A 9,017-nucleotide genomic window follows, 5' to 3' on the forward strand; every position below is an offset into this window, starting at 1 on the left:
CCTTGCCTTGTCCCCTAACTCCACCCCCCCACCCCTGCCTTCTCCTGAGAGAGGTGCTGGTCCCCTTGGCTGGCTAGTGGCCTGCCCCTCCACTTCCCTGTTCCCTTTCCCCAAACTCCTCTCTGTATGAGGCTGAAAGGGACTGTTGCTCTTCTGGACTCACTTCTGTCACATGGACTTTTCCCAAAGCCCTGGGGGCCTTTAGGGAGGAAAACAGGCCCCTTCCCACGCAACCCCCACCCAGCCCTGGGCTCAGTTCCCTCTGAGCTCAAGACAGATTCATGGGCTGAGCACATGGGTTACAGAGATCCTCAAACAGCTCTGGATCCTGACATCTCAGCTGGAGAAGCAGAGACTCAGACAGGTGTCCTAAGAAATGTGCAGCTGGAAAAGAGGCTTAGAAGGAGGGAGAAGAGTTGCTGGAGAGAGTCTGCGGAAGTTCAGGTCCAGAGCCAGAGAGGCGGCTGGCTAGGGGAGAGGGGCTGAGGAGAGAGCAGGTGTCAGGTCAGTGGGCAGGGCCAGGAGTTACATGTGCGTGGACTCAGGGAGGGTCTTGTGGGGCTGCTCCTTGGGGCCATCGGGGCCACTGGGGCCATCGGCCTGCAGAAAGGAGTCCACGGACTTGTTGCTGAGGCGGAAGGGCGCCAGGCGGTGGAAGTTGCCCGGAGAGCAGGGGATCTGCACACGGGCCCTCTGGGAGGGCACCACCGTCTCCCCAGGGGACAGCCAGGGTGGCACCCTGGAGAGGATGCTCAGGTCCTCATCCGGGGAGAACACGGGGTTGTCAATTCCTAGGAGAAAGGGCAGGGGCTGATCAGATTCCCAGGTGAACCTCGGACAGCAGCAAGGGAGGGTGCTGCCCTGGGGGTCAGACACCAGCTCTTCCTGCAGCTGACACCTGGAAGGTCACCTGGAAGGTCTTTGGGGTTCCGTGCCTCGCACCCCGTTCTGTCTCTCCACACGCAGCAGGCAGGGCACATGACTGCTCCCTTCTCTGGAGCAGAGACCCTCTCTGCAACTCACACCCCACGTGGACCCTGGTCCTGTAGTCCCCATCAACGACCAATGACCATGCTCACGTGTGGGGCCCAAGGAGGGCCGGCCCCACCCCTCACCTGAGGGGGAGTCTGTCGCCGTGTTGTCTTGCGTGATGTTTGCCAGGAACTCGATCCCCCCACCCATTTCAGCACCGTAGTCCGGGGCCTCCTCTGGTTCTGAAAGTTCCAAATCTGGTGGCAAGGGAGGGCAGCGTGAAGGAAGCGGGCTGGGCGCACAGACAACCCCGTGTAGTGCCCTTGACTGACACCCTTGACCAGCCTGCAGAGCACCCCGCGGGCTGTCATCACAGCACCCCATCTGGGCAGCTTGCTGGGCGGCCATGCGTGCTGGGCAAAGCAAAACCACACCAAGAGGTTTTCCCTCCTACACGGGAGCCACGGGGCGTGTCCAGCCCTCCTGGCCCTGCTCCTCCTCCCCAGCCAGCCGGGCCTCCTGGAGGCGGGAGTGCACTGCGGAACAGGCTCTGCTCAGAGAGGGAGCTCTTCTTGTAGCTGAAACCCGAGTGGGGACTGGGACAGGGGATGTGGAGCCCACCTCCAGGGCGCTGCCCACCAGAGGGGCTGGGGCCTTGGCAGCAGCCCCCTACCCAAGGTGGGTCCTGACTGCCAAGGGGAAGGGTCTCTCTGGCGGGACAGTGCTCTGCACCCCTCCTGCCCCATCGCATGTGTCTCTGGGTCTGGCTGTGGCCCCCCCAGTACCTTTCTCCTTAATGGTGAAGTTGTCCATGGGGCTCTCCATGGGCAGTTTCCCGTTGGGGACACTGCTGTTCCTCTGAGAAACAAGAGGAAACCGTCAGCAGATGTGGACGCAGCTACGCCCGGACCCCGACTGCCCCAACCGTTCCCAGGGGGGTCCCTGCTGGTGCTGCTGGGAGCCCTCCAGGGCCCCTCCTGCTCTGTGAGGGGTTACAGGTGCACAGTGCCTGCCCAGGCCTGTCCCTGGGGTGCCCTAGTGGGACCCCAACCCCCAGGGAACCCCACGGCCCCTCTGCCTTTACCCGCTTCTGGGCGCGTTCCCTCTTGTAGAGTTTTGCTGCCTTCTTGTTCTGGTTGATCCCCAGCTTGGCGGACTTGAAGGACTCCAAGCGCTTCCGCATGGTCCTGTGGAAGATCTCCTTGTCCTGCTTCTCGTCTTCGTCCGGGGTTAGCTCATGCCGACTGTAGAGATGCTTGTACTGGGGGAGAGGTTACAGTGGGGACACCTTGCACGGCTGGGGTGCTGGGGCTGCCCCGAACCTCACAGCCCCACGAGCACCCCCAGCCAGACAGACCAGGGGCGAGAGAGCCCAGGGACCCAGCTGGGAGGCTGAGCCCCGCGCCTCCTGCCAGCCCTCTCCGCACTCTGCAGGGAAACTGTCCCAGGGGGAGGAGGGGGCCGGGGCTGTGCCCCGCCCGGCTCCGCAGCCCACCTCCTGCCGAGGCTTATACAGGTACTGCTGCAGGGTGTGGTGAGTGACCATGTCCTCTGTGTCACGGATGCTTCTCCTCCTCTGTTCCAGGGACTGCATGTCCAGGCACACCGCGCTGATGTTCTCCCTCCTATGTGGGGGCCATGGTGACCGCCTGCCCTTCCTGCCCTCACCACCGGCCTCCTGGGAAGCTTGTCCTGGGCCTGACTTCCCATGAGGCCTGCCCCCCCACAGTGCTCCGTGCCCTCCTCACTCACCCCCCAAGCCCGGCACCCGCACACCAGTTGGCCAAGCCCCAGCCTTGCGGCACCACAGAGCAGGAGGCCCAAACCCCGGGACCGGTGTAGGTAGGGGTGACCAGGGATGAGGCCTCAGGCCCAGGTCTCTGTCTGGCACCCTCCTCTCTTGGTCTCCATCCGGGCAGACGCTAACATTTCCTACAGAGGCACTGGAGCGGGGGACACCAGCGCCTGTGTGCATGCCCTCCCTGTGGTCCCATGCAGGGGCCTCTGCTCCACCCTTTATGACTCGCAGGTGCCCCCAGGTGCCCACTGGCCAGTGTCTGTCCAGAGGGGCCCTGCTGCCTATGACCAGGCGGGCCTGGGGAGTGCAGGTCAGGTGAGACCCCTGCCCATAGCAGCCTCCAGGGGCAGGCGGGGAGGGGCCCAGGCCAGGGGCTGCCTCTTCTGGTGGAAGCCCGTGTGAACGTGAGCACGTACAGGAGGTAGGAGACAGAGGCCTCCACGGTTGAGGGCCGTGGTGTGCTGAAGTCCACGTTGACCATGTTGTCAGTGCTGGGAGAGCGGATGAAGGCCAGGGACCCACGGCGCTCTCCCTGTGGGGAAGAGGAAGCTGTGTCAGCCCACACCGTGGAGTGCCTTGAAGCCAGGCGACCACCAGCCCCTGGAGAGCTGAGGCCACAGGTAAGGCCTCGCTCACTGGTTGGGGCTGGTGGATTGAAGAGGAAAGTGAAGGCAGAACCATGGGTCCTTCAACCCAGACCCTCAGTGGGCACGGGGCGTCAGGAAACATTGCAGCTCCCCACAGGACTGGGGAGGTGTCCCCTGTCCCCACTGGGGACTCCCAACCATCTGCCCTCAGTGACCCTGAGAAGGAAACCCCCAGTGGGGGCTCATGGCCTCTGTCTGGAACTGAATCAGATTAAGATCATGTAGAGCCGAGCCGGACATGAATGAGAGTTGGAAACAGCCACTCTCCTTGGGTGGGAGCGTGGGGCCAAGTGCCAAGGGGGTCACTGGAAGAGAAGCAGGGATGCCTCCGGGGAGGGCATGGGGCCGGCGTGGCGGGGCAGGAGGCCCAGAGGCACAGCCCCGGAGGACGCACCACCCCCGCTGCGGTCTGAGCGGGCAGAGCCAGTCCTGACCATGCAGGAGCTCATATCACGGGCACTGGGCGCTCAGTGTGGTGGGCAGTGGGGGCCCTGCAAGCAGCCTGCATCTCCCATGTGGGGTCTAGGGGCGTCGGAGTGTCTGAGGGAGACAGGACTCGGCCAGCAGAAGGGACATCACTCCACACAGTCAGGACAGTCCCTCCTGCCCAGCCATCCAGGCTTGAAGGACACAGAGGCCTCTGTAGTCCCAGAGGGCAGAGATTTGAGCAGTGAACTTTCCCAGCCCAGGGCCAGCGGTGCAGACAGCAGGTGACCTTGTCCCTCCCAGTGCCTGGAGCTTGTGGGTTGGGGTTTCAGGGGGAGCAGGGCTGGTGTGGCATTAGCTCAGTAGATGGTGTAGGGCCCTTCTCTTTACTGCTCTCCTTGTGGCCCCTGCATCCGTCTGTCCTGGAGTGACCCCCGGCTGTGTTAGGGCATCAGGCTGTACATTTGGTGTGGACAAGCCCACTCGAGACAGGAATCACTTTCCCCTCGGAAGGAACAGATGCTTCCAGGGCTCTGGCTACGCCCTCTGGCTGAGGTCCATGGGATTTGCTGAGATGGAAGTGCAGATCCCTAGCTCACCAGGCTCTGTGCAGGCCTGAGCTGGTGAGCGCCAGGTGACCTCGGGGCCCAGGGGATACACACGGGGCAAAGGCCAAGCGACTGTCACACGTGTGCACTGCCTGGAGGCATGTGGCCACTGGGGAGGGGCCAGCCAGACTGTGTGTCCAGGAGGAGTGGGGTTTGACCTGGGACCTGCTATGACTGGGTCACTTCGACGCACCCCGAGGCCTGAGTGGCTGTGGGTTGGCACAGGGCATGTGGCATCAGAAACAGCAAGATCCAGAGAGTCACCATGCAGCCCGCGTGGCAGGCTAGTCCCTCATCCTTCCACAGGCTCCCTGAGCCCACTCACTGACCCCACATTGGATGCACCAGCCACTAGTTGGTGGGGGGCCTTCTACGGCCCATCAGCCCCCAAGACATGGGGGAGGATTCAGTCACCTATAGAACGCAGGTGTTCTGTGGATGCAGGAGAGTCCTGCTCACCTGCAAGGACCTTGGAACCACAGCCCGTTCCCAGGTGTGCCCTGTTGGCCCCACAGGATGCAAGACATCCTTGCTGCTTTCCCCTCTGTGTGCATGGCTGTGCGTATGCAGACAGGCACTAATGCGTGTGTGCACATATGTATGTTGGGGGCATGACTCTGCAATGCCCTAGCTGGTCTTCGATCTCAGACTCACCACACCGCAGGGCATCCCACAGAGAGCCGTGGGGGAGGGTGCTGTGCCTCAGCTCCCACAGCCACTCTTGGGGTGTGGAGGACCCAGGAGCTTCATGTCATGAACTTGTCAGCAGCCCCACCATGGGCCATCTTCCCACCAGGGCCCTCCCTCCCTGGCCCGCTGCCCTAGACCCCATCCTTTGGCTGGGTGTTTTCCAGCCCCCAACTCCAACAAGAGAGCAGATGGAATGTTCTGGTACCTCAGCCACATAGCTAATGGCATCTTTCAAGTTGAGTTCATGGAAAACGTTCAGAATCCGATCTCGTGACTTCTGAGCCGACCTTCTCATAAGGATTTTGCTGAGGAATTTCCTATCAAAATTGGACCACCTGGGGGGTCAAACCAACACGATATCAACACTTGGGTGGGCCGTGGGCAAGGCCCCAGGGTGGACGGGGACCTCGGCAGTTGTGGGGGGCATGGAGTAGGGGTCCCCCTCTCTCTGCCCAGACTTGTAATGGACGTGGTCTCGCAGGAACTGAGACACAGGAGACGCCCTCCCTCCCCCCAACCCTGACTTTTAGTTACTGCAACAAGCACAAAGGTGAGTTTTAAAATAAAAGGAATAAACCTCAGGGGTGCTTTTTCCTCCTCTGTGCTCTGTTCCTACCTTCCTATATGAAGGTACATGTCATTAGAATGTATGTCGAATTCTGTGTTTTGTTTTCTTATTTAATACAATATTGCAAAGTTTTCCAAGTGACTACCTAACCCTCTGGAAAGGGTGAGGCTGGGGGAGGGCAGGGCCCTGGGGCCCTGGCTAGAGTGAAGGGGGCGCATTTTACCTGCAGAGGGATTGGCTGGGGGAGGAGGAGCCCCTGAGCTCCCACACTAGGCGAGAACAAGGCTGGCCCGAAGGAGGCTTTAAACCCAACACACTTAGGGTACTGGCCAGTATTCTGGGTCAGAAGAGCAGGTGGCCGGGTGAGAATAAGAGGGACATCTAGCCGAAGCCCAGTGGGCCACGAGTAGGACGGACGTGGTGGCGGAGGGAGAAGAGGGGGCTCCAGTGGGAGGAGGGGGCTGGGGGAGTCCCAGGGGAAGGAGGGGCTCTGGGAGGAGGGGCTCCTGGGGGAGAGGGGTCCCAGAAGCAGAGGGACTCCGGGTGGTCCCAGGGAGAGGGGGAGTCCCAGGGGAAGGAGGGGGTCCAGAGGGAAGGGGATTCCTAGAGGAGGAGAGATTCCAGGGGGAGTAGGGGGTCCAGGGAGAGGGGGAGCCCCAGGGAGAGGAGGGGGTTCAGGGGGAACAGGAGTCCCAGGGGGTGGGGGTCTCAGACAGTCAAGAAACCTTCTGACCCCTTTAAAGGCAGTGTTCTTCAGTTAGCTAGCACTTTGTGAGGCTGGTTTATGGGGAATATCAGCGGCTCTTTCTACCCTGTGGGTCTCCCGTTAAAGGCAGAGGGAAGGAAGCTGACATTGGAGACTAAAGATGCCTCCAAATATCCCCATTTCAGCCCAGCCAGGGGCGCCTGCAGCTACTTACTTATCTCTGAGATAATTGTGTCCAATTTGCCCTGATATGTCCTCAATGGCTGAGAGGATGTGGTCGAAAGCCTTCGCAGGAAAGAGAAGGGGATTAGCATCACTTGGAGGGACGCAACTGCCAGCCCTGCCCCGCCCCCCCAACCCACAGCTGCCACCGGGGAGGTCCCCTACCCTGCCGTGCAGCTTCTCGTTGAGTTTGGGCTCTCGATGCTCACTCCTTTTCACCTTCAGCCACTGCACCAGGGGCTTGATGGTCAGGCCCTGGAAGACGGGTGTTGACCCTGGTGGCAGGCGGCTCCACCCCAGGGCCCACCCTGGTCCACTGAGCCCCCAGTGTGTGAATGCACAGCCACCCACAGGTGCACAGGGACCTGGCCCTGCTCTGAGGGCCCCCCAGGCAGCTCTCTAGATTGTCCAAAAGCAAGGGGGAAGTGGGACACTTTCCTGGGCATGTCTGGTCAATGGAATATTAACTGGGGCTTTGTTAGCCAGCATCAGCCCAGGAAGGACATTTTTAGGCCAAATTGTGCTGCGTCCCCTGTGGGGCCACATGAAAACCTACAAAACGGCTCCTAGTTACTAAAATAGTAAAAACCAATTAGGGCCTGGAGGCTGGAGAGGCTTGTCACAGCGCCCCGGGCCGGCATGGTGAGGCCGGGAGGACGGGCAGGGGCACGCGCTCGACCCTACCTGGAAGATGACCGTGAAAAAGACCACGATGATGGTCGTGCTGACGAACAGGTTCCTCTCCTTCACCTTCTTCTCATCCAGAAGGACAACCAGAGCGAAGGCCACGGCCCCGCGCAGGCCACCATAGGACATGACCACCTGATCTATGATCTCCAGCTGCACCATCCGGTACCGGTTCAAGACCCAGGTCTGCAGGACGACACCTGTGGGCGGGGCCCGCGCTGAGCGCCCACACCCCAGGAGTGCCCCCCCTCCTTGGCAGCCACGGCACCGGGGGAGCAACATTTGGGAATTCCCTCCTTGGGCATTGACGGCGAGGGTGACGGGTCCTGTTCTGAGCAAAAGTCACGAAAACGCCACCCTGGGGCCCTGCTCTCCCCACACCCTCCTGTCTACACCCGTGCTCCCTCTTGGCCGAGAGCCAAACCTGCCCTGTGACCCAGGAGGCAATGGGAAGCCTTGTGTCCTAGGACCACTGACCCTGTCTCGCTCCGGCAGCTGCTCCCTGGAGCCCCCAGTCCCCGCTGAGCACAGGCAGAGTGGGTTGTGGTCCCACCCCGGCCTGCACCCCAAGGATGGGCCACAAGGGTCACAGCGGGCAGCAGGGATCCAGCCTCACAGGAGCCTCCATCTGCTTCCTCAGCGACAGCATCCAGAGTGAGTCAAGGGGAAACCAATGGGTTCCCCTAGGTTCTAGAACCTTCCACCCTGCCCCCCAGCTATGCTATCTCTGACTCAGGGTGACAAGGCCGTGAAGAAAGCCTGAACCCTCATTGCACATAACTGATGGCCTGGCCATGCTGAGGCTCCCCAGGGGCTCTGGAACCTGCTGCTCACTGGGCCAGGGGTTCACTCCAAGAGGGCTGGTCACAAACACCACGTCCTCGGTTCCCACAGACTGCCCACAGCGGGTCCCCACTGTCCACCCTCCACTGTCCCCATCATCCCTCAGTCATCCCCACTGCCCCCCACCATTCCCCACCTTCCCCAATACCCGCCTCCCCCAGGCATCCCTGTCATTGTCCCTCCTCCCGGTCACCCCCGTCGACTCCCCTCCTCCTCGTCATCCCCGCCTCCCCCAGGCATCCCTGTCATTGTCCCTCCTCCCGGTCACCCCCGTCGACTCCCCTCCTCCTCGTCATCCCCACCCCCCGTCCCCACACTCCTTCGTCCCCACCGTCCCCCCGGCACCCTCACCGATGGCCCGGTACACAGAGATGAAGACCAGTGTCAGGAGCACAAAGGCCGTGTTCCACTTCCAGATGAGGGGGTTCACGGCCGAGATGCCCAGGAACATGAAGATTATGGTCTCCGCCCCACTGGCCAGCATCTTCATGGTGTAGCGCACGGTGGTGGCTGACTGCTCGGAGATGTTAGCCTTCACGTACTTCTGACAGCAGATGCCACAGAAGGTGATGCTGCGGGCGGATGGGCTCGCTGTCGGACTAGGGGCTGAGACTCCACCTGCATGGCCTGTGGCCTGTGTCCCGGGCACGCACCCCCCCGCTGACCGGCCCTTCTCCTGGGGCTACACCCCAAGACCTGAACCCTGAGCCGTCCAGTGGGCTGCCTCAGTGTCTGTCCCCAGTCCAGCGGCAGCTGGCTCTTGGACGGGTGCTGGGGCAGATTTGGGTCACGGGGTGCCAGCCGGCCGCCCCCCCAGGGCACCCAGAAGAGGCTGCATGTAGGCAGCGCT

At 61.7% G+C, this 9,017-nt stretch overlaps 1 protein-coding gene across 2 annotated transcripts in view; it reads right to left on the bottom strand.

Annotated features, from left to right (window-relative positions):
* The window catches only part of SLC9A3 (solute carrier family 9 member A3), a 45,176-nt gene that overhangs the window by 1,216 nt on the left and 34,943 nt on the right, over positions 1–9,017 (bottom strand). The window contains exons 6-16 of one of the 2 annotated variants that reach the window (XM_081825828.1): positions 8,519–8,739; positions 7,322–7,524; positions 6,803–6,892; positions 6,630–6,700; positions 5,347–5,476; positions 3,187–3,302; positions 2,468–2,597; positions 2,057–2,233; positions 1,758–1,830; positions 1,116–1,229; positions 530–791 (exon numbers count right to left, since the gene is read on the bottom strand). In XM_081825828.1, the coding sequence (XP_081681954.1) occupies positions 530–791; positions 1,116–1,229; positions 1,758–1,830; positions 2,057–2,233; positions 2,468–2,597; positions 3,187–3,302; positions 5,347–5,476; positions 6,630–6,700; positions 6,803–6,892; positions 7,322–7,524; positions 8,519–8,739 (1,587 nt within the window). Of the gene's footprint in view, positions 1–525; positions 792–1,115; positions 1,230–1,757; positions 1,831–2,056; positions 2,234–2,467; positions 2,598–3,186; positions 3,303–5,346; positions 5,477–6,629; positions 6,701–6,802; positions 6,893–7,321; positions 7,525–8,518; positions 8,740–9,017 lie in introns of those variants that run through there. The other variant, XM_081825827.1, reaches the window with a different exon arrangement.

Source organism: Leptonychotes weddellii, chromosome 7 (assembly GCF_054177405.1).
Source record: "Leptonychotes weddellii isolate Sample4059 chromosome 7, ASM5417740v2, whole genome shotgun sequence".
Lineage (NCBI taxonomy): Eukaryota > Metazoa > Chordata > Mammalia > Carnivora > Phocidae > Leptonychotes > Leptonychotes weddellii.